At 43.3% G+C, this 26,214-nt stretch overlaps 1 protein-coding gene across 1 annotated transcript in view; it reads left to right on the forward strand.

The window, feature by feature from the left end:
• The window catches only part of LOC134927416 (sodium channel protein type 5 subunit alpha-like), a 782,837-nt gene that overhangs the window by 262,610 nt on the left and 494,013 nt on the right, over positions 1-26,214 (forward strand). Inside the window, exons 2-4 of the mRNA XM_063921835.1 lie at positions 9,254-9,581; positions 13,797-13,915; positions 19,554-19,643. Of these exons, the coding sequence (XP_063777905.1) occupies positions 9,306-9,581; positions 13,797-13,915; positions 19,554-19,643 (485 nt within the window). The 5' untranslated portion in view covers positions 9,254-9,305. The remainder of the gene's footprint in view (positions 1-9,253; positions 9,582-13,796; positions 13,916-19,553; positions 19,644-26,214) is intronic.

Below are 26,214 nucleotides of genomic sequence, written 5' to 3' on the forward strand. Positions count from 1 at the left end.
TTTGTAAAATGGATTTCGGCACCCCCCCCTACCCCAACACTGCAGCATGTCAATCATGCTGCAAATAAGGGGGGACTGCGAGCATTCTCACAGGACCCGTTCTGCACATGCACAGAATGGGTTCTGTCATACTTGCCTACTTTTAAAAACTAGCCGGGATCCCGACCACCGGGATCCCGTACCCAACCCGTGCAAAGTGCAGTGCGAGAGCATGTCATGCTCTGCCCAAAAGCCGTGTCTAACACCACATATGGACATATATCATATATATGTACTTAAATATATATTTCTATATAACATTAGTAACAATATAATTTTGGGAAATTTTGCAAGTATTGATACTCACATTGTTGCCTGCAATATTTAGTTTCTTGTTTGCAACTATTCACTGTGCTATTTCTTCTTACACAGCACAATATACATGATGGGGGTCATTCTGAGTTGATCGTAGCTGTGCTAAGTTTAGCACAGCTACGATCGTAAACTCAGACATGCGGGGGGACGCCCAGCACAGGGCTAGACCGCCCTGCATGTCTGTGCCGGCCCCCCCCTCACAAATACAAAGCATCGCACAGCGGCGATGCCTTTGTATTTGAGGAGTAACTCCCGGCCAGTGCAGCTCCTGCGGCTGGCCAGGAGTTACTTGTCGCTCCTGCTGGCCGCAGCAGCTGCGTGACACGTCACGCAGCCGACGCGGCCCGCCCCCCCAACAGTCCAGCCACGCCTGCGCTGGCCAGACCGCTCCCCCTAAAGGCGGCTAAACGCCGCCATTCAGCCCCCTCCCGCCTAGCGACCGCCTCTGTCTTAGAGGCGATCGCTAGGCAACGATGACTGCCATTTGCCGGCGCACTGCGGCGCCGGTGCATGCGCATTTCCGACCCGATCGCACGGCTGCGAAGAAGTGCAGCGTGCGATCGGGTCAGAATGACCCCCCCCCCCGATATGTGATGCTTATGCAGCTATTTTTGAAACTACTGTATATTTTTGCCTAAATACCATTGGTTTACCATGTATGGTCAGAAATTACAGGCTTACTTTCATGGTCAACAATTGGTAAAAACAAAACAAAAAAAAAAAGATTTTAAATTTTTTTCTTGTATTGGCATTTTTGTGTGTTTAACTAAGGATTACTAATAAAACATTCACCATCAACCACAGCTCACACACACTAGCAGCAGATGTTGAGATAAGAAGACACTGAGATCGCTGTGGTCATGCAAGTTATGTTCTTTCCTGCCAGAGGCCCAACACAGATTTGCTAAGAGTCAACAGCAGAGGCTGATAAGCACAGAGAGCAGTCCTAGTGACTACAGCAAATATCTGTCCTTCCCCAAAAACTCCTTGGTGGTCCCCTGGCTGTAGTGAAGAATCCAAAGAATACAGAGGATTTGATTTATAATACATGGCAGTGGGAGACTAGACTTGGAAATGGGACTCTCCTGGAGGATCCTGGAGGAGGCAACTATAGGATCTGTGCATGCACAGACCCCCAGATATCGGATTTGTACGTAAACCATCGGGTTTATGTACAAATTCAAATCAGGCCCTATATTATACATTATACAGTTTTTTTTATACCAGTGCCACAATATTCACTCCATGTTGTGTGAAACATGTTCCCTGTGTGTGATTACCAGCAAGTTTATCCAAATGGACATTTACAATGAATAATAAGTTTGCCTAAATACAATTTTGAACAAAGACAACTTGTTACATTTATTTATAGATTCCTTAGTTATTCAAAACAAATTAGAAGAAAAAGTATGGAAAGTTCTGTGAGTGTTAACATGGTTACTAAGATCAACTGAGTCAAGTTGAACCTTATGGGCAGATAACAGTGAGGATGTTGCTATGGATTTTAGATTTATTTAGGTCTGTAAGCATTTAATAGGAATGTTCTCAGCACTAACAAATGTTTCATGTCAATGTCTTGTTTTTACAAATCTAAGTGTTCTATGGGCTGCCTTAATTTACTGTTTTACAGATGATCGTGTTGCTATGGTTTTATAATAAAATCCAATAATGTAACATACTTCACCAATGCTTTTTATATTCTGTAGCCATATTATTTAGGTTGGAAATGGGATGAAAGCTAGTTACTCACTTGTACACACTTTCAGTGTAATTTTACACTTACATTTGTTCAAAGTGTGATCTGCGCGTACACACCTTTATAATCTTACTTGCGATCTACAAACTTCATCTGTCTAAAATACCTGCTGAAAAGACACAAAGGCAGCACTGATACTGGAGGAGTATTGGCAGAAACATAGGGCGGAACGTCCGAAAATGTGTACACACTTCACTATTTGTCCGATATTGGGGGTAATTCAGAGTTGATCACAGCAGCAAATTTGTTAGCAGTTGGGCAAAACCATGTGCACTGCAGGTGGGGCAGATATAACATTTGCAGAGAGAGTTAGATTTGGGTGGGTTATATTGTTTCAGTGCAGGGTAAATACTGGCTGCTTTATGTTTACACTGCAGTTTAGATTTCAGTTTGAACACACCCCATGCACATGTTATATCTGCCCCCCCTGCAGTGCACATGGGGGGTCATTCCCACCTGATTGCACGCTAGGATTTTTCGCTGCGAACAGGTCAGAACTGCGTATGCAATGCACAGGCGTGTCGTACGGCTACAAAGCGGATTGTTGCTGGGCGATGGATTGTACGAAGAATCCATTCGCACAGCCGATCGTAAGGAGATTGACAGGAGGAAGGCGTTTCTGGGTGTCAACTGACCGTTTTACGGGAGTGTTTGGAAAAACGCAGGCGTGTCCAAGCATTTGCAGGGCTGGTGTCTGACGTCAATTCCGGGACCGGGCAGGCTGAAGTGATCGCAGCGGCTGAGTAAGTTCAGGGCTACTCAGAAAAGGCACAAAGTGTTGTTGCACAGCTCGGCTGCATATGCGATCGCACACTTGGAAGGCTAAGATACACTGATACACTCCCCTCTGGGCGGCAACTATGCATTTGCAGCGCTAAAAAAAATAGCTAGCGAGCGATGAACACGGAATGACCCCCATGGTTTTGCCCAACTGCTAACAAATTTGCTGCTGCATCAACTCTGAATTAGGCCCATTGTACCATTGCATCTGTGAATATTAAACTGCACAGATGCAACCAGTTTTCTTTCACTAAAACATGATCAAAGGAGCATACGGGTGTAGTATGAGTGGCCGGTGGTCGGGATTCCGGGGCCAGCATGCTGGCGCCGGAATTCCGACAGCCGGCATACCAACAGCTGGGTGAGTGCTAATGTGCTACACGCGCCACGCTATTTATTCTCCCCCCAGGGGGTCGTGGACCTACAAGAGGGAGAATATGTGTCGGCATGCCGGTGGTTGGGATCCCGGCGCCGGTAAGCTGGTCGCCGGGATTCCAGTCGGCGGCATACTGAAGACCACCCATGCATACACACTCATATGATATCTAATGAAAGGGTCATAAATTGAAAGACCCATCTGACAATTGTAAAGGGTCTATACCTAGCTTAAAAGCAGAATCTCTAGCGCAGCTACTTTTGAATAGTACTTTTAAATGGGTATTTTAATATTAATAATAAGTAATATTAATAAGAAGTAATAATACTAAGTATTTTCCTTACATTTATTAGGAAGGTACAGTATTGTATTTATTGTAATGCAAATGGGGCATCTTTTTAAACCAAATGTTTTTATAAGCAACAATACAAAGTCATAGAACACAGTAACAACTGAGGTATAAAAAAACCCAAAAATAAGTGAGATAAAAAAGAAAAAAAAAAAAAAACAGTGGATAATAAGAAAGCCACATACTGTACTCTAATTAGTTTTTTGAAAATAAATGTAAAACTGCCGTCATATCTGTTTCCACAGCATATGAATTATTGTTTTATTATACTCTGCCTATAAAACATTGTTTGTTATTAATTTGCATAGATTAATTTTCTTCATCTGCATTCTTTAACTAAATGACATGTGTCTACATTAAAAGAAAGTTACTGATATGTTACGCTCCACATTAAAGTATTTTGTAACATAATCCTCTTAACTGCTTCCGTGCTAGAAGGCAGATATTGTCTGTGTGAATGGATTAGTCATTAATTCTCTAAAAACAAGAAACGTGTTTGAATGTATTATACACGTATATTACATGATGTACTATTAGCAGATTATTTGCTCAAATCTTCTGGTTATAGAATGTGGGCTGCTTGATCTAGATCAAGGTTGGCAAGTACTGTAGTATACTTTAGCAGCTGTTCACCTATAATTCCCAGCATGCTAAACCAGCAGGTTGCTTAGTATGTTGCAGACATAGGACAAATTGTGGGATTAAATTGAGTTAAGCAATTACAGAAAACCAACTCAAATTTATTGGGCGGATGAGTGACACAGTTGGATAGCATTGCTGACTCACAGCCCTGGGGTCTTATGTTTGATTCTGACCAAGATGCTATATGTGTGGGCCTTGTGTGTTCTCTTAATTGCATAGATTTTTCTAAAACTCACTAGGACGTTGGCTATGGTGTGGGTGTGACTGTGATAGGCTCAGTGTTAGACTGGGGTATAAAGGACCTACTAGGGGAATGCTATGGTAGGGGCCCATGCTTAAGGTGGTGGTCATCCACCAGAGAGGATGTGGCCAGCCACCACAGACGCTTGGCTAACCATCAGGAACATCTTGGTGTAGTTTCTATAGAAGTGAACCAAGAACCCATGTTTATCAGTGGCCCTGCTCCACCAGGAAACAGACCCTCTAATCTAGTAACAATGGCCCTCATTCCGAGTTGTTCGCTCGTTCTTTTTCATCGCATCGCAGTGAAAATCCGCTTAGTACGCATGCGCAAAGTTCGCACTGCGACTGCGCCAAGTAACTTTACTATGAAGAAAGTATTTTTACTCACGGCTTTTTCTTCGCTCCGGCGATCGTAATGTGATTGACAGGAAATGGGTGTTACTGGGCGGAAACACGGCGTTTTAGGGGCGTGTGGCTGAAAACACTACCGTTTCCGGAAAAAACGCAGGAGTGGCTGGAGAAACGGTGGGAGTGCCTGGGCGAACGCTGGGTGTGTTTGTGACGTCAACCAGGAACGACAAGCACTGAACTGATCGCACAGGCAGAGTAAGTCTGGAGCTACTCTGAAACTGCTAAGTAGTTAGTAATCGCAATATTGCGAATACATCGGTCGCAATTTTAAGAAGCTAATATTCACTCCCAGTAGGCGGCGGCTTAGCGTGAGCAACTCTGCTAAATTCGCCTTGCGACCGACCAACTCGGAATGAGGGCCAATGTACAATTTGAGTTAATAGCCTGGGAAACCTGATCTCTAGCACCCAGCATGGTGTAGGTGTAAGCACTGACACTAATGATGATCGGTGCAGCTGCGGGTAGAAAACAAGTGGGCAGTGCGGCAATATGTATTAGCATTAGCTTATGGTAAGCCGCCAGATAGCTAGAATAACGTATGGTACGCCACCAGACAGCAGTATTAGCGTATGGTACACCACCAGATAGCTGCATTAGCGTATGGTACGCTGCCAGATAGCTGTATTAGCATATGGTACGCCACCAGATAGTTGTATTAGCGTATGGTACTCGAGCAGCTAGCTGCATTAGCGTATGGTACGCCGCCAGGTAGCTGCATTAGCGTATGGTACGCTGCCAGATAGTTGTATTAGTGTATGGTAAGCCACCAGATAGCTGCACTAGCATATGGTACGCCACCAGATAGCCGCAGATAACTGCATTAGTTTATGGTAAGCCTGCCGCCAGATAGCTGCATTAGCATATGGTACACTGCTAGATAGCCACATTAGCGTAAGGTACACCGCTAGATAGCCGCTTTAGCATATGGTACGCTTCCAAATAGCCACATAAACGGATGATACACTGCCAGATATCTGCATTAGTGTATGGTACTAAGGGGAAATGTATCAAGTCTTCAAGTGTGGAGAAGTTGCCCATAGTAACCAATCAGCATATAACTAGCAGTCATCTGGCACAGCCAATAACTCATTGGTTGCTAAGGGCAATGTCTCCACTTTATCTCTCTGGAATATTTGATACATCTCCCCTAACATCTGGATGCCACAGCTGCCCGGACTCGCTGCCTTTATGCATCTGCAAATAGAAGTAAGTAGGTACTAACACAATGGGGATAATTGTTGCTGATGGACAGCCACACAGGTGCCTTGTACTGCAATTTACATAACGCCAGCATGTTTACACCTAGCACCAGCCAAAAGGTCTTTCTAGGCCCTGTCTACATTTATTTATACAGATGGAGCCACACTCGTTGAGCATGGCTACATCGCAGGCGGGGGCGAGCGCCGAGGGTACAGAGATGCTCCAATTTAAAGTGCATGCGCGTCCCATTCGTTCCCGGTGGTGCGCCTCACTGGGCGCACCTAGTCGCAGACGGGGCCACGATTAGCGTGGCTCCATCTGTATGTGATGAATGTGTGAAGCAGTGAACTTGTCGATCTGCACAAAACGTAGTTTGTTGACTTCATGGTTGTGACTATACTGTGTACAAATGTGTTACCATTGTACATGAATTGCCATAAATACAATAGTCAACATTACTTTGATTCCCTCTTCCCCTTCCAATAGAATGTCTTTTCTCATCATAACAATGTCAGTAGTGTCAGGATCAGAACATTTAATTGCATGTTATCCTTCCACTGGTACATGTCCATCATTGTTACTGTAGGTGCAGGGTTATGGGAGAATCTGTGATTAAATAAAGTGGACGGAGATAAAATACCAACCAACAAACTCCTGTAATTTGTCATACCCAGCCTGTGACATGGCAGTTTGGTGCTGATTGGCTGGTACTTCATCTTTATCCCCATTATCACTTTCCATGGCTTAGTACATAGACCCTCATGTATTTTATAAGGTTGTCAGTGACACTAACACACTGCCACTTATAGCTTTCAGGCTGTCTCATATTGTCTTATTCTGCTATTCTGGTGTTTTGACCTTTGCCTTTTTCACTACTCTGCCCAGCGTTTGCCAGTTTGGATTACTATTTGACTATTTAGTTTGCTGTTACCCAGACTCTGGATTGTATTTTGACCATTCTAGTTTGCTGCCAGCCCTGACCCCTCTCTTGTGTTATGATTACGCTCTTTGCTACTTGCCCTGACTATTGATCACTCTTTGGTTTTGTTTATGCCACCTACCATGACTGTTATTGTTACTGTGTATTCTTATGCAAGTGCTGTAGGTCTATGCTGTCAGTGTGTACATACTGTACTTTCATAACATGAGTGTTATCCAGCACATTGTTAGTTCAGTGGGTGCATCTTGTCTCATACATGACCTGCTTTTTGCTTCACCAAGCTCACTATAAACTTGTACTACCTTCATTTCAGTCCTCGGAGCAAAGTACATGTGACTTTATTGCATTTGATGGTAAAAGGGGTTTGCTATAGGTGAATACCAGGGGCTTTTTCTACAGGTTTCCTTAAAAGCAGTGTGATCATTACTCCAGACTATTGTTGGCTCCATGCATGAATTCTACATATCTACGTTGCCTGAAATTTTAATGTGGGCCATTAAGCCTGCTCATAACCTGCAGCTGTTATTGCAGCCACTACTGACAGAAGAGATCTGTCTGCCACTAAGGAATAAAGGACCCTATTCAGCATCAGTTGCAGCTTTGCTAAATTAGCAAAACTGCAACTGCTTGTGATCGCGGGATGGGGGTACGCCCAGTACAGGGCCAGGCCACCAAGCATGCTAATGGCGGCCAGTGATGCGATCTCAATTCAATTGCAATCACATTGTTGAATAAGGGAAGTCCTCCTGCTGTTGCCACCCCCGCAGCGCTGTGTCGCCGCCCCCAACCACCTCACAAACGCCTCTGCCTGTCAGTCATGCATGCAGGCAGATTGCATCAATGCGATCGCATCACTTTAGCGTCCCTTACTGAATAAGGTCCAAAATGTATCAGACCTTCTAAAGAGGACAAGCGGAGATGTTGTCCAAAGGAGCCAATTAGACTCTATGGGCGGTATTCAAATGATATATCACGCCCAATTCTTTCTAAAGTGATCTCCGTTATCGTGCATATCGCGCCCATAGTAATCAGGTTTAGCTGTTTAAAGGATTGGGTTCCCTCGCTACCCCGGGGGTAGCAAGCTAAAATGATTACACCACGCCCATTAGCAGAAACAGAACAGACGTGGAAGGGGGTGAAAGGAATTAAATACCGCCCTTATCATTTTATAGAATGGACAAGATAAATAACAGCTACAATCTGACTGGTTGTTAAGGGAAGCACCTGCACTTGTCCTATTTAGAAGTCTAGAGAAATATTTCCCTTAAACTATTGCGTAGAGAGAAAAAGCAACAGTGACACGGGTGAAATCTGAAAATTGGTGCAGTGAAAAAATAAAATGCTCTGTTACCCATAGCAACTAATCATTAACAAAAAGTTCCATCCGAAGGCTGTAGTGGATCAGGACTTTCATTGTGTTTCTTAGACCTCATATTTACACAATTATAGAGGAGGTAGAGAACAAGTGTTGGCTTATACTTCTAATGGGACACTTTGTGCTTCTTCCAGTAAATATTATATGAAACAGTGTTTTTTTTAAGCACACTGCATCCTTATAAGTAACTTGTTTTAGATGTCTCCACGCTCATTATTAATTTCATACACATGTGAATCTAAAATCTGGAGTATTTTAGGGGCAAAAGGTCACCCGGTGCATGCTTACAGGCGCATTTCAACATTACAGAGCTAGGGCGTGCTGTCAGTCTGCTGTCTACCGTAACTGAGACAAACAGGTACAATTGCACAAATAGAAAATAACTGCGTTTCCGTAGCTACAGTAATTAAATGGTGTTTATGGTCTTCGACAAAGAATACATAGCATAGAGAATATTTAACTATTTTATACCTTTCTGATATATAGTTTGCTACTAGCAACATTGTATATATTTCCCAATAGCTCCTTGGCTGACATTGGATATTTCATTACTGAAAACTGAGGTTTAATGAAAGTGAAAGTGTATGACACAGATATGATGCACATTCCTGCATAGTGTGATATGTTCCTGTGTACGGCTGGTTGAGGTGAAGATGACTATTTATGCTCATCATCCTTGTGTCTTCCCAGTAATGTCTCTTCCCGTAGTGGCATTAGTCATAAACGTTAAACCTGATACACAGAATCAGATAGTGACAAGTGACATGGCCTGCTCTTTTTGGTATTTGAACTCAATTTGTCCATTTGTTGTTGTTTTTTCATTACAGCTGTTTCCAATGCTATAAGTAAGAATTAGGGCAGAAGGAGCAGGATGAAAATATGGCAGTCCTGTTGTTGCCACCAGGTCCTGACAGCTTCCGCCGCTTCACCCCCGAATCATTGGCTGCTATCGAGAAGCGTATTGCTGAGGAACAGGCCAGAAGTGCCAAACGGGAATACCGAGATGGAGAGAACAATGAGAACACAGAGGACAAACCTGCGCCACATCCTGACTTGGAGGCTGGCAAACAGCTGCCTCGAATCTTTGGGGACTTTCCATCACATCTCATCGGACAACCCCTGGAGGATATTGACCCTTTCTACAAAAACCAAAAGGTGACAGCAGCTTAAGGGTTTGACCCAATCATCTCCACAGTAGAAATGTGGTCCAGGTGTATTTATTTTTCATAAATTACCAGCAAAGATATCTTTTGTTTGTAATAATGTTAATTATTATTTTTTTGAATCATGACATCATCTCTGTTATTAGCATGTTTAAACTATATGTGCTTGATATAAGCCAGTTTAACGGGGATATTCGGTTACCCCAACTTGCTGTCGGGTGTAATGTATAGCTGGGAGGGGCTATCCAATTAGCCCCGATAAGCCGGACGCATGCCACGGCTTATCAGGGATTTTGTTTCACCTGCCTCCGGCAGGCGAAGCAAAATCCCCGCTAACAGCCCAATTTTCATCTGAAAACGGGGTTATTTCACCCGAAAAGACATAGGTTTCACTGAACCTGTGTGTTTACGGGTGTAAGTGCACTTTTTACCGGCCAAGCTAATCGAATAGCCCAACAGCAACACCTGAAGAAATATTGGGGGGTTTTACTCACCGATGTCTCTTCAAGGCAAATTGAATATTCCCGTAAATCTTTAATCCCTATCATATATTTAAAGTGGAATGTAGCTATGCATGTACCACCTTAGCCAGAACTCTTTTTTTTAAATACTATTATTATATTATTTAGAAATTCTATGTTTATTAGATTCTTCTGCATCATCAGCATCACTTTATGCATAGGATCCATAGTTTCTTAAAAAAAAAAAAACAACAACAAATAAATCTGGCCCTGCTATTGTTTCCAACCCAAAATGCAGTTTTTGAAGCCCCTAGAAAATAAATTTTGCTACATTTTATAACAAAAATGTTTAGGAGATCTTGCTGCATCATCCACCCCACGTCAGTTGTGCAGAGATGTGCCTAAATCAATACCTCTAAGGTGGGCAGTTTAATTTGCAGGGCTGGTTGTGAAGTGCCGGAAAAAGGGTCAGAATTTTAGCACTTTGCGAGCCAACATCAAGCATATGAACTTGTACCCCATGAAGGGTCACAGAAAAATGTGTAATGTTGGGTTCCTCTAATTTAGGGATGGGCAACAGGCGGCCCGCGGGCCGGATGCGGCCCGCGAACCGATCCTGCGTGGCCCGCTGCACCCCCCCAGTGCACAATGACAAGTGGCCCGACCGGCTCAGCTGCTTGTCATTGCGCTACAGCAGCTCCAAGACGCGGCACCGCTGAGAAAAGATCGCGGCACCGGGGCAGCTGACCGGGATTTCCTCTCTGATGTCAGCCACTGGGCGGCACGGGGGCGGAACCAAAGAAAGAGCGTGGATCCGGACGGCACATCTGAAAACATGCAAAGCTGGCGGCTGGCAACGGGAGCTGCCTGGCGAGGGCACAGCGGTGCAGAGTATGGGGAGGAAGTTAAAAGCTGCTAACTGTGTCCGAAGGTGGGGAGGGGGGGCGGAAGGTAGTGTTTGTGTTGGGGGGCGTTTAAAAGCTGCTGTATGGGTACAGGGGAGAGGGAGGAGGGGGGACAGAAGCTGCTATATAGGTCCAGGGTAGATGGAGGAGAAGAGGGGGGGGGGGTAGAAGCTGCTGTATGGGTACAGGGGAGAGGGAGGAGGGGGGACAGAAGCTGCTATATAAGTCCAGGGTAGATGGAGGAGAAGAGGGGGGGTAGAAGCTGCTGTATGGGTACAGGGGAGAGGGAGGAGGGGGGATAGAAGCTGCTATATAGGTCCAGGGTAGATGGAGGAGAAGAGGGGGGGGGGGGGGGTAGAAGCTGCTGTATGGGTACAGGGGAGAGGGAGGAGGGGGGACAGAAGCTGCTATATAGGTCCAGGGTAGATGGAGGAGTAGAGGGGGGGGGGTAGAAGCTGCTGTATAGGTACAGGGGAGATGGAGGGAGGGGGGGACAGAAGCTGCTATATGGGTCCAGGGAAGATGGAGGGGGGGGGGGGATAGAAGCTTCTATATGGGTACAGGGGAGATGGGAGCTGCTCTAGGAGGGGTCTCCTGACCGCCAGTCACATAATCTCCCCTACATGCCGCCCCCTCACAATCCCAACCAACAGGGACTATTCTCACTATAGAACCCATTCGCCACCGAGCCCGTAGCGTGGAGAGCGAGAGGCTTGCTGCACTCACCACCCCCCACCGGGATTCCACTGCCGGGATCCCGGCGGTCACGCATACCACACACCTATAGGAGTATTGTATATACAAGATATTTTGTGTGCGGCCCTCGAATATTCAATGGAAGTGTTAAGTGGCCCTCCAGCTGAAATAATTGCCCACCCCTGCTCTAATTCCTGATAATATGTGCAGCCGCATATCGACACATCACTGAGAATTGAATTGTTCCTCCTATGAAATGTCTGGGCTGAATATCTTTGAGTAACTCATTACAAAAAAACCTTAGCAGGCAGTCAGTAGGTTGCTCTCTTCTCTGGGTTGTTATTAAAAAAAACATAACAGTTAACTAGTAGTGCAGTACAGCATCAGTTAGTATGCTTCTTTCACCATGACACAGTACTTAAAAAATAACACAAAAATAAATGTGTATTGCATGTCATCTTATTAGTCATTTTTTTCCATTTCTTATATTTTATAAATTGTATATAAGTAACATTCACTAAAGTGGAGCACCCTAAATGGGATCTTGTCATCATCCCGACAGTCAGGATGCCAACAATAACAATACCGACAGCAGCAAACTGAAAGTCAGAATCCCAACACATTCCACTGGTAGGTATTAGGGCTGTAACACACTCGCCGGCTTTTGCCGGGCGGGAAAAAGCCGGATGGCTTTTTCCTGTGCCGGTATTGTAATTAACAGTGTAAGGGGTAGGGTCCTTTCACACGGCACGGCCCCGGCTGCCGGGTTGCAGCCGGAAATATCCACTGGAAGGTCCGGCTGCCGAGCCGGGGCCGTGCCGTCTTTGTAGGCAGAGAACTGTGTGTGTGAATGGGAGCTTTCACACACGTTTTTTTTTTAAGCCATGTCTGCTGCTGCGCATGCGCATAGCATTACACATGGCTCAAAGACATTGTGTGTGAAAGGCTCTGCCAGATGGCAAAAAGCCGGACAAAGTTTGTCCGGCTTTTTGACAACCGGTGTAAACCAGGTAGTGTGTTACAGCCCTTAGGGTTAAGGTCAGGCTGCGGAGGGATGAGGTGGGGGGGGGCTTAGTGTTAGACTGTGGGAGGGGGAGAATGGGGTTAGGCTGCGGGAGGGGGAGGTCACAGTTAGGCTGCGGCAGGAGGAGGTTAGAGTTAGGCTGTGGGAGGAGGAGGTTAAGGTTAGACTGTGGGAGGGGGAGAATGGGGTTAGGCTGCGGGAGGGGGAGGTCACAGTTAGGCAGCGGCAGGAGGAGGTTAGAGTTAGGCTGTGGGAGGAGGAGGTTAGGGTTAGACTGTGGGAGGGGGAGAATGGGGTTAGGCTGTGGGAGGAGGAGGTTACAGTTAGGCTGCGGGAGGAGGAGGTTACAGTTAGGCTGTGAGAGGAGGATGTTAGGGTTAGACTCTGGGAGGCTAGGGTTAGGCTACAGGAGGGGTGGGTTTGGGGGAGGGAAAGGGTTAAGGTTACAGTACTTACCAAAATGTGTTGGGATTATGACAGTCAGGATGACGATGGTTACAATACCAACAGCAGTATCCCGAAAGATAGGATCCCGACACATTCCGCTGGTAAGTATTAGGGTTAAGGGTAGGCTGCGGGGGGATGGGAGGTTAGGGTTAGACTACAGGAGGGGGAGGTTAGGATTAGACTACAGGAGGAGGAGGTCAGGGTTAGACTGTGGGAGGTTAGGGTTAGGCTGTGGGATGGATGGTTAGGGGGAGGGAAAGGGTAAGAGTTACAGTACTTACCAAAATGTGTCGGGATTATGACAGGTGGGATGCCGCTGTCGGTATTTTGAATCTCAGCATCCTGACTGTTGGGATCCCCAGTTAACCAGTCACTGGATATGACCATAATGCAGTTTGTGTCAGGGCACCAGGCGTACCATACAAAGCTTGGTGCACATAATGCAAAAATCTGTTCCTTTCTAATAGCATAGTCTTCCTTTAATATGTATTTAAAGGTTTGTAGCTGCAAACCAGCTTGCCTACTGTTTCCTCTAACTTGCATTGTACTGTTATGCTAATGAGGGATGGATTTTGGTGGATCAGTGCTTTAGTAAAGATTACATTGTTTTGAGTTACAGGCTGTCCTGAATCCGTGGCAATTATTTCACTGCATTGTTTTTCTCTCTTCCCTAGACCTTTGTAGTACTAAACAAAGGAAAGACAATCTTCAGATTTAGTGCCACACCTGCTTTGTATATAATTAGTCCTTTCCATCCTATCAGAAGAGCTTCAATCAAAATTTTGGTACATTCATATCCTTTCATGTTAAATGACATTCTGTCTGAATCGCTGACTCGTCATTGTGTGCTGCATGTTCCCCCCAAAAGTCATCCATCTGCTTTCTGTAGAACAGAACAAACGTAGCAGCAATGGCAGAAAACAAATGTAACAGCATATTTTATACATTCCATGAGTATTTTATGCAATTCTGTACCTAACCTCTGGTCCCTATAACTCATTGAATAAGGGGGCGTTAAATCCTCTGGTTCAAAAGTACAGATGGTGCCACACTCATCCAGTGGGGCTCCATTGCAGGCGTGCACTCCCGGCGTGACTAGGCGATCCGTCCAACTAGCCTCACCGGAGTGCACAGAAACGCTCCCCCATTCTAGTGAATGGGGCACGTCTCCGTCACGGACGCGCGGACGGAGACACTCCGGTGATAGGTGCGCCCAGACACAGACGGAGCCACGATTAGCGTGGCTCCATCTGTATAAACAAAACTGCCTGGGCTTGTCAGATGAAAGCTGATTAGCAACCCTCTCTAGCCAATCCGCTTCCAGCTGCCAACCTCAGCACTGACCTCCACAGTATTCACACTGTTCCTGGAGAGCAGCAGTATCTGCAGGTGCAAGTTATCTTCCACTAGTGGACGGATAGAAGGGGAAATTCAAACAAGAATGGTCACATGGTACATTCGGTTTTAGTATGAAATCACTGATTAGAAACCCAGAAAGGTATTTGTTTTGTTGAATTTTGTTCAGCGTTACGATGTTATAAGTCATTTTTTTTAAACTCATCAGTGCTGTATAGTGAACTGAATGACTGTATCATATAAGAAATGGTTAAATCATTATAATAAACATATTAGTATGCAATTATGTAACGCTGATTAGCCTTCTACAGTACACTGTCTTTCATAGCTGCCAACATTAACAATTGGTAATTTGGGAGGAGATAGGTCACATCCCTGATATCACGGTTGGACTGGCCCTCAGCAGTACAGAAGAAAACTCTGTTGGGCTACACTGCCTGGAGACCAACCTCCTCATCTAGGGAACACGTTCCAGGCTGTGCACTTAAATTATACATTATACATGTAACCTTATACTACGCAGAACTATTGTGTATTTTCTACAGTGCATTGCTGTTATTGATCTGGTACATTACCATGTTGCACTAGCAGTATTTACTATATATTTATTAAGGGGCCTAGACCATGCACTCTCTAATGGTTAGGCAAACCAATGTTGTGGCTGGCCACCCTCGTAAACACGGGCCCCTATCACTGCATCCCCCAAGTGGGCCTTTCATGCCCCAGTCCAACATTGCCTGATCTACCAAACTGCACTCCAGGCCTTCCCACCCCACCCATCCCATGACAGAATAAGATTGTCACACATGCCTAATCTGCATCTGTAATCTTCATGTGACTATGCAATTTTTCAATTGTCAACCTGAGTGGAAAATATTTTTATGTTGTCTAATATTTAATTCCCCTTGTGTGTAATTAAACAGATCACAAGAGAATATGTATTTTTGCTGGGGTTGCAGTTGTTTATTAATACACAGTGTAGCACTAACCTTGCATTTTAAAATAATGTATGATTATCATAGACATGATATGAGTTTGAACTAAATTCCCCAAATAAATGTGGAAGTTAAATATCTAATATTAAGATTTGATATTACTACCTAAAAAAGAAATCTTGCAAAACTGGCTTGTTTTCTTTAAGTCAAACATTAAAATAAAAATGTCCTTTCTCAACATTATCCTACTTTGTGATAACATTTTGAATTGAATATTGATTATCATGCTTTTTTCAATCACGTCTGAATTATCAGTCTTTTCAGAAAATCATACAAGTTTTGGATGTGTTAGTGATCCAGACCTTCTGAAGTACAGTCAGACATGGGCGTTGGAAAGACTGGTCTGAAACCTCACACAGGCCCAGATTTATCAAGCTTTGGAGAGTGATAAATTGCATAGTGATAAAATACCCGAGCAATCAGCTCCTGATATTTTTCAAACAGAGCCTGTAACATGGCAGTTAGGAGCTGATTGGAGCTCCTGATATTTTTCAAACAGAGCCTGTAACATGGCAGTTAGGAGCTGATTGGCTGGTACTTTATCACCGTGCAATTTATCACTCTCCAAAGCTTGATAAATCTGGACAACAGTATGGTATCCAGTCTATAGATCTATACTAAAAAGGTGTACAGTCAATAGGTCGACCACTAATGGTAGACATGCATTAAGTTGACAGGGTCAAAAGGTCGACATGTAAGAGGTAGACAGTTCAAAAGGTCAACAGGGTCAAAAGGATGACGTGACAATGGTCGACACACATATGGTCAACACAATTTTTTTTTTTTTAAGTTTCATTTATTTGAACCTTTCATACTTTACCATCCACACGGACTACAATTGGGAATGGTAACCTGCGCCAAGCCTGAAGCATGGTGAGTGAAGGGAGCCATGCGAGGGGATGTGGTACACTATTTGGGCTTGTTTGTGGCTGAAAAGTTAAAAACACCCCAAAAAAAAAAAAATTGTGTCTACCTTTGTTTTGTCAACCACTGCCAAGTCGACATTTTGATCATGTCAACATTTTTACCTTGTCGACCTTTTCTACTTTATGCCTATTCTATGTCCGTCTTTTGACCCTGTCGGTCTAATGCATGTCTACCATTAGTGGTCGACCTGTTGACTCACTGTAGACCTTTTTAGTGTAGATCTAATAATCCACACCCATACAGTACAGTGGTAGCTTCCTCCCAGCAATCATGTGCAAATAAACGTGCTTTAATTGAGTCCCACCTCTCCCTTGGTTTCTGGACCCCCGTAAGCCCCCCAAGCGAGGAATACTTTTGTTTCTTCCATACTGCTTTCCCCTTCTTTTAACTGTATTTTTATTCTGATCCTTTTACTCCTATGTTTCCTCTTTCCGTCTTCTGTTCTGTGAGACCTTTGACAACCCTGCTGAAGTCCGGCACTTTTCTTGACTGTTCTTATTATTCCTTTCATATGTACTTAAATGAGAATGATATAAATCACATTTAAACAACAAAAGGAAAATGAGTCGCAGCTACTCGAATGTCTTTAAAGACTTCTCACATTTCTTTATGTCTGGTTTATTATAAACCGGAAAATGTAGAACGTTATGAGTCCATGATAAGTATCATAAAGCTCAGTTAGAAAAGAAAAATCTTTTGGATAATAACCACCCATCCATAGAAGTCCAAGAAATATTCTGGGTTTCCCTTTAAACGCTAATTTATTTAAATTATATATTTAAAGTCACAACCATTTCTCAGAACTAAATTGTACGTTGAATATTTATTTTAATTATGATTTATCCTTGCAATGGAGGACAGTAACATTGGGTTTGTCAGTAGGCAAACTACACCCATGTATCAAATGTGACAGCTTTCTGCAAGGATGAATACAGGTTTAGGCATTCTGACAATTATTCACCTTTGTGGAACTATAAATCCCAGTATGTCCTTATATCAGATTATGGGCCTGATTCAGCTACGGATGCTGTTAGGTAAAAGTCGCAATGTACCAATGGGGGTGATTCCGAGTTGTTCGCTCGCTAGCTGGTTTTAGCAGCATTGCACACACTAGGCCGCCGCCCTCTGGGAGTGAATCTTAGCAGAATTGCGAACGAAAGATTAGCAGAATTGCGAATAGAAATTTCTTAGCACTTTCTGAGTAGGTCGAGACTTACTCACAAATAGCGATCAGTTCAGTCAGTTTCGTTCCTGGTTTGACGTCACACACACGCCCAGCATTCGGCCAGCCACTCCCCCGTTTCTCCAGACACTCCCGCGTTTTTCCCTGACACGCCTGCGTTTTTCCGCACACTCCCAGAAAATGGCCAGTTTCCGCCCAGAAACACCCACTTCCTGTCAGTCACACTCCGATCAGTTCAACAATGAAAAATCTTTGTTCGGGCGTGAGTAAATGTACTAAGTTTTGTGTTAAAATACTAACCGCATGCGCACTGCGAACCATGCGCATGCGCATTTTTGCCTTAATCGCTCCGTTGCGAAAATCGGCAATGAGCGAACAACTCGGATTGACCCCCATGTTCAGTACATTACGCATGCACAGGACCTGTATTGTGCATGTGCATCCTCGGATGCAATAAGGCTGCAGACGGCAGGTGATTGACAGTCTGCGGCCATATGGGGCAGGGAGGAGGTACTCATTACCTGGGCCGGGCTTGTTGGAGGAGCCCGACGGGGGCCCAGGTCTACACTCCCCCCACCCTCCCTTCTTACCTGTCAGTCAGCTATAGCCTCTCTTTCCAATTCAGCACATTCTGCTGTGTGCTAGGCTGTGGTGGGTCTACCACTGAGTGCAGCAGTCTCCTGTGCCTGCAGGGGGCGCTAACGATTGCACTGATCGCTCTTCTCCATCTGCACCTGTCTGAGGGGCAGGTGGCGCCCCCATACAGGTTTGTTACCCATTTTTTAAAGGGGGCATGGCCCCACCTTCAAATTAGGCCACGCCCCTGACTTTACTGGAGCCCAGGCAATCTCTATACAGCACTGCACATGCATGCAGGAGGTGTCTACTTATACCAGATGCCTCCTGCTGCATTACCATATGTAAGCGTTGCGCCTGCTGTCTGCAACTCCCCCTGATTCGGGTCCTATGTTGAGATTTCTCCTTTTACCAATCTGCGGCTCTATATAGAGTGTTTTATCTAAATCACATTCATAATATATTCTTACTGTTGTTTAAATAAAATATACTATGTAGGTTTTCCTTTTTTAGTCACAACCCCCCACCCAAAAGCCCTGATCTTATATGTTTGAAACTAGAAAGACATTTACTAAAAAGCTACATTCCCGGGAAATAGTCAACTAAAAATGGAAGTGAAAATGTACAAAAAGGCTAAAAGTCACTTAAGATCAATCAGTAATGACAGACGTGTATTTGATCATTTTAAACTGTGATTGATGGCAATTACATATTAGAGGCTCCCCAATTTTGTATTTATCATGTACTTACTATAAGATTTTATTATTTTGTTTTAGAAAAATCTTAAAGGAGCACTAAAAAGTTACATGTGTCTGATCAGTTCTAAATATTATAAATGTTTGATTTTGCTAAATCATTTGGGAATGTGCAACTCCCATATGGATACAGCTTCTTATTGTCATAACAATAAGGATGTGACAGCCGGCATCCTGACCACTGGTATTTCGTATGTATTCAATGAATCATCACTATCCAACATATGGCAGCACGGATCCATGGGTTCAATTGGCCATGGCCCTAACTGTGTGGAGTTTGTATATTATCCCCGTACTTGCGTGGGTTTCCTCTGGATACTCCGGTTTCCTCCAACAAACCAAAAATATACTGGTAGGTCAATTGGATCCCAACAAAATTAACCCTAGCGTGAATGATTGTGCGTGTACATGGGGTAGGGAACATAGATTGTAAGCTCCACTGGGGCAGGGACTGATGTGAATGGACAATAATTCTCTCTGTACAGTGCTGCGGAATATGTGTGCACTATATAATAACTAGTAATAAATAAATAAATAACATATATACTCTGTACACATATATATGGTAAAAGAACATTGCATGTGTATTTCAAATATTGTATAAATGCACAGTTATTTTCCTTGACAGATGATATTTACATTGTTCAGTATGTTTATAATGTGCACTATTCTCACAAACTGCGTTTTCATGGCGATGTCAGACCTTGGACCGTGGAGCAAATATGTTGAGTAAGTACCATTCATTATTCTGTCTACATTTATCAACTGAATGTTTATATAGTATATAATGACAACTGTATTCTTTCACTTCCCAGTCACACGGGATAGTGCACGTCTCAGAAATTATTTCTAAAAGTGAAATATATTTCAGCATAGTTAATAAATGCAGAAAACAAATATTTGAAATGTACTATAAAATGTATATAATTTTCTACTGTAGTAATTGCTCATAATGGCCTCTTTTCTATCTGTCATGGGAACAGGTAGCAGTTGCTGTCTCCTGGGTGACACGGTTGCATTTTACAAACCAGCAGGCAGTAAACGGCACAATAGTCAAGTAAGCTGCTTCCACTAGACATAGTTGTAGCAGAAATAAAAGTCACAAAAATAGAAATAAATAAAATCCTAGCCCGCATTTACTAGCAGTTTATCCTTCTTTAAGTCTGGCGGATCTTATACCCAGATCACAGACACAAAGGTTACCGTTATCTTTATCTCACTTGCAATAGGCCAATTGCACCTCATATGCTTCCTGCGTCATCAGCATGCACAGCAGACTGTTACAACGGTTGTTTTAGGTTTCGCAGCCTGCAGTCTGTTTGGAAGACCTGCCCTTTCTCTCCATTCACTCCAGGGAACCTTTAAATGGATCTTGCTTGAGCCAATATTTTTGGAAAGCTGTCTTAAACTGGCCATACATTTTAAGATTATCTGTCTAACCATTCACCTAGTTGACTGGTTGGAACAAAAATCTGGTAAAGTATGGGAGCAAATTATAAATGACTATTTTCTCCCAAACAACGGAAAATGGACAAAACTGGTAATTCAGACAATGGTTGGATCAAACAGATTTGACCAATTTGAACGACCGTTTATGTACGTTTTCCAGTGTTTGGAGCAAATTGTCGATTCTTATTTGCTCCCATACATTACCAGATTTTCGTTCCAACCAGCTAACTAGGTGAATGGTTGGACAGATAATCTTAACATGTATGGCTAGCTTTAAGGTGTATGGCCAGCTGTAGTGATACAATTTTCAATTACCCTAAAACTTAATCTAACTATGAGTGCTAGGACTTAGCCATCATAAGCTTCCATTTCACTAATGAGCTGCCCTGCAAGTGTTCTGTAAATTCTACATAACATAGGCCCTCATTCCGAGTTGTTCGCTCGCTAGCTGCTTTTAGCAGCTTTGCACACGCTAAGCCGCCGCCTACTGGGAGTGAATCTTAGCTTTGCAGAATTGCGAACGAAAGATTTGCATAATTGCGAATAGAAATTTATTTGCAGTTTCTGAGTAGCTCGGGACTTACTCTGCCACTGCGATCAGTTCAGTCAGTTTCGTTCCTGGTTTGACGTCACAAACACACCCAGCGTTCGCCCAGACACTCCCCCGTTTCTCCAGCCACTCCCGCGTTTTTCCCAGAAACGGCAGCGTTTTTCCGCACACACCCATAAAACGGCCAGTTTCCGCCCAGAAACACCCACGTCCTGTCAATCACACTCCGATCACCAGAACGAAGAAATTTCTTCGTTAAGCCGTGAGTAAATTACCTAACTTTTTGGCAAATTTACTTGGCGCAGACGCACTGCGAACATTGCGCATTTTGCGACAAATCGCTCCGTTGCGAAAACCACTAGTGAGCGAACAACTCGGAATGAGGGCCCTAGTTCAGCTGAACACAATGCTTCCAAATGCCAGTAACAAGCCAGGTTTTAACTACTGATTATTACAGGTTGAGTCTCCCTTATCCAAAATGCTTGGGACCAGAGGTATTTTGGATATCGGATTTTTCCGTATTTTGGAATAATTGCATACCATAATGAGATATCATGGCGATGGGACCTAAATCTAAGCACAGAATGCATTTATGTTTCATATACAGCCTGAAGGTCATTTTAGCCAATATTTTTTATAACTTTGTACATTAAACAAAGTGTGTGTACATTCACACAATTCATTTATGTTTCATATACACCTTATAAACACAGCCTGAAGGACATTTAATACAATATTTTTAATAACTTTGTGTATTAAACAAAGTTTGTGTACATTGAGTCATCAAAAAACAAAGGTTTCACTATCTCACTCAAAAAAGTCCGTATTTCGGAATATTCCATATTTCGGAATATTTGGATATGGGATACTCAACCTGTATTATTATTCTTATAATAAATTAGTGAATTTTGCTAAGTACAACTCAAGTACATTAGGTAAGGTTCTTAAAACAGCGGTAACCTTTAACTGCTTCTGATGGATATAAATAGAGAATAAATAGCGTATTCCCTACGGACTCTGATTAGCTGAAAGAACTGTGTACTGTGGGTAGTTTCTTTCCAAGGGGGGTATTCAATTAGTGACGGCACTTTACAACCGTTTTTAGGTCGAATTTACATTGAACCTATTCAATGCCCGTGCCTTTTTTCTGACTGGTCAAAAGTTACTGCATTGGTGAAAACCACATGTATCTGCGAATTCGCCGGCAATACATGTGTTTTGGCGAATTCACTGGCATTTTCGCCCATTTTTGGTGCAATTTTTGCCCATGCCGATTTGACAAAAAAGTTAAACGGCATGGGTGAAAATGGATTAAAAAATGGGCGAAAACGCCCGCAATTGAATTCTCTCTGTCGAATTAGTGCTGATTTTTCGACCAGTCGAAAAAACGGTACTTCTTAATTGAATACCCCGTAAATGTTTAGAACTTCTTATTCAGCCCATAGCATGAAATGTCTTTGGCAGTTTAAGGATTCAACACTTTGGGATCTATTCAATTGAAGTCGAAAATTCCAAATTGTCAGAATTTTTGACTTGTCGGAAAACACACGGATCAGCGGATTAGCCGAGGATCCAACATGTTTTGTCGAATTTGCAGCCAAATCGAAAATGGCCAACACCTGTTGGATTTGGCAGCAAATTGAATACTGACACTAATTGAATAGACCCCTTAACCTGTGAAATGACCTATTCTGCTTAATTTGTGCACAATCTCTATCTCTATACAAAATTGTTTTGCATTAAGAAAAGCATGACATAGAGACCTGTTTTTGTTAGTTTGTCCACTGATAATAGTAACATAAGTTAGAAGAAATACATGTAATAGCATATGATAAGGCATCTACAATACTTTGCCTGGAGCACCTTGGAGAGATTTCTGCATGACTGACTGAATTTTTCAGCTTTGTCACAAATGGGCTGAACTTGCTCCCTGGTACTAAGGCCTAGACTGGTTCAGTTTCCAGTGACCACATACACAGGCCGTACCATATTGCCCAGATCCAAAGTGTGGGACTCATGTTGATCAGTGAGCTGGCATGGGAGTCTACAGGGAGTTCACACATACAGACTGACACTGACCAGAAGTTTAAGCATATGAGAAATTATTTGATTGTTTTGAGTTGGCTCATTCTGCCTCAGTTTGATTATTCTTGGGCAGTACATGTGGCAATATCAGGTTAATTTGGTGATATAGCTGCATACAGTATATGCCAGGCATGTCCAAACTGCGGCCCTCCAGCTGATGAGAAACGACACATCCCAGCATGCCCTGACACAGCTTTAGCATTCTCTGACAGCAAAACTGTTTAGGGCATGCTGGGAGGGTCGCAGTTTGGACATGCCTGGTATGCATACAGTATATGGCTGGCATCACTTCCATATTTTGACTATACAATAACTCCACAATGCACTTTTTTGTATAAAAATAAATATATATATATATATATATATATATATATATATATACTCATTGTCTGAAGCATGACTTGTTATCAGCTATTGAGAAGTGGTTACAGGCATTACTCTCCTATTTGAGAGGCTTGGTTGTTCTTAAATAATTACTTTAGTCTTTCTAATTCATACTAATGTCTGTGATTGTGTCTTGTTCTAATGCGCGTTTTGTGTACAATGTCTGTCTTTTAATTGTTGTTTTCATGTATATTGATGTCTATATTTTAATAAAATGCTTTGCCAGGGCTTTCTTATCTTGTGAGACTCGCTAGGCACGTAAGTAAACCCAAAACTCCTCCATGCCCTCTCATGAAGTTTCCTAACTCACCGGTTATGCTGCATCGCAATAACACCATGGGCAGGGCTTATCCACCTGCATTCTGTCATTCAGAGATAAGGGATTTAATACGTATTAGTCTTATTTTCTCTATTTTATGCTGGTCAGTCATTGTGGGGGGAAATAGGTGCTATGTACAGTGTACAGTAATATGCTGAACTGTGAATTATATATAAGGGACCTCAGAAATAGCAAAAATATTTTTTAATATGTACAGAAGTGTTTCCAAACCTCAGTCCTCAAGACTCACTTACAGTCTGGTTTGAACAATTATTGTTCAATGTGTGGTTCTGGACGATAATCACTCACAGCCGGAAAAGGCTGAGCAACAGTCTGGATTGTCGGGTTGATCACAGTAGGGCAAACACTTTCCAAAGATGAGTATGAATACCTTGAAGAGAGGAGTGACCTGTCCACTTGTGTGATTGTGTAAGTGATCTTGGGTATATATATGGGCATACAGATCCCTCATCCCTCATCGTTGCTGTGGTTATGTTATACAGTTCTTCTAGCCACGCCTAGTCAAGAGCGCGTTTACTATTGCCAAGCATATTTCCTTGCATTTTCCCCAAAAAAAGACGCACGAGAGACTTTGCTGTTTAAAATTATACCCGGCATGACTATATGCTGTGTGCAACTGTGGCAGTATCTGCTTACAAAACGCTATGTTGCAGTGTTTTCCAGGAACACACTGTAACATACCATTTTGTATGCAGATACAGCTGCATAATGATGCAAATAAAATGCATTTTCGGGGCAAAGAAGACCTGGCCAAGTCGCATGGGAGCTGGTGGCTCTTATGCGTCCTTTGTGCCGCGACTCATTAAGTATGGAGTCTAAATGAGGAAGGAGGCAGTACATATGCAGTAATTGCAACGAATGTAGAATTATGTGGACCTCAGGGTCCTATCAGTTAGACGTTCCCCATACCATCAAACCAGCCCCACATGCCCATCAGACTATTACATGCCCCTTAAGTACCATTCAGACCTCTCCACGCCATCAGACTACCCTGACATACCCCCTAAGTGTCAAATGGGCATCCCCAATGCCATGTGCCAATCAGACCTGCCCAAGCCATCACCCCCCCCCCCCCCTTCACATATCCCATAAGTGTCAAATGGGTCTCCCCAATGCCATTAGATCCCACACATGTCCTTTAAGTGCCCATCAGACTCCCACATGTGTACCTCAAATTACAATCAGACCTCCCCCACACCATCAGACCCCCCTTACATAATATCTAAGTGTCAATTCTCCCATGTTAAGACATTCCACATTTCTCTTAAGTCCCATCAGGCACCACCACATGCCCAGCAGACCTCCACATGCCCATTAAGTGCCAAACAGACCTTCACCTTCAGACCACCCTAACATTCCTATTGTGCCAATTAGTCCTCATGTATGCCATCAGACTACCCCCAAATACCCACTATATCATTGACACAAGGCACTTAAGTGTGAACCAGAGCTCCCACATGCCATTAGACTCACCAGATACCCCTTAACCACTTAACTGACAAATATTTTTTCCAAAGACCGCTCAGAAATTGACAGTTTTTTTTATGATCAAATTAGGTTAATATTTAACTATACATTGACCAAAACTATTTTCTTTAAAAAAAAAAAAAAACTCACCCAAAAAAAGCTTGTCACAGAAGGTGATCAGCAGTGATCAGCAGCACAGCAGGCACTGGGGGGGAGGAAACCAGGAAGCAGAAGGAAGTGGTTAAGTGCCAATCGGCCAAGAACCTCCCCTGCAACCTCTATCGGCAGGCAGAGCATCTTACCTGCTGCATCTCAACCATCCTGGTCCCTGTAGGACTGCTACCCTATACAGCAGCTGCCATGATACCGGAGCTGACAAGCACATCTGTGAAGTATGCAACTGCGGACACACTGCTAGGGGACAGGTGGAGGCTGGATAATCACTGCTTTACTGTAATACAGCATGCCTCCTCTGAATTTGCCACAGGACATTGCTTTCTGTCCCGCCATAACATGCACTGTAAGACTTGATGTGGAGACATTATCCTAAACCATTGAGCTAAATAAGTCACAGGGGCATATTTTTCAAACTGCAAAAAATGTGTAACTCCTGGGTGTAAGACAGAGGCCTCTGCATTTCCAATCACTAAAGCAGCCTTCATAGGGCTGCTAATATGTGACAATCACATTCCAGAGCTTGGTCCCGGTAATCAACATCATCCTCAGATGGTGTTGGCCCATAGTAGCCTATGGGCTACTCTTGTTTTTTTTTTGGAGAGCAATCATTTGGATCCCACCCTTCAGGACTACAGTGCCATATGCATAGTCTGATGCCCGCACATGTGCATTTAGCTCGAAAGCTCTGTCCTAGCACCTCTAGAATGGTAAACTCAAGTGGTAATTTACATTACCACATTGCAATCAGGAGGATTTTTTCACACTGTTACCGCAGATTGTGGAATATACAGTATGCCCCTTAATGTCTATATAAAGAGAAGTTTACCTTAGGAGATAATGCAGTATCT

The sequence above is a fragment of the Pseudophryne corroboree genome, chromosome 5 (genome assembly GCF_028390025.1).
Source record: "Pseudophryne corroboree isolate aPseCor3 chromosome 5, aPseCor3.hap2, whole genome shotgun sequence".
Lineage (NCBI taxonomy): Eukaryota > Metazoa > Chordata > Amphibia > Anura > Myobatrachidae > Pseudophryne > Pseudophryne corroboree.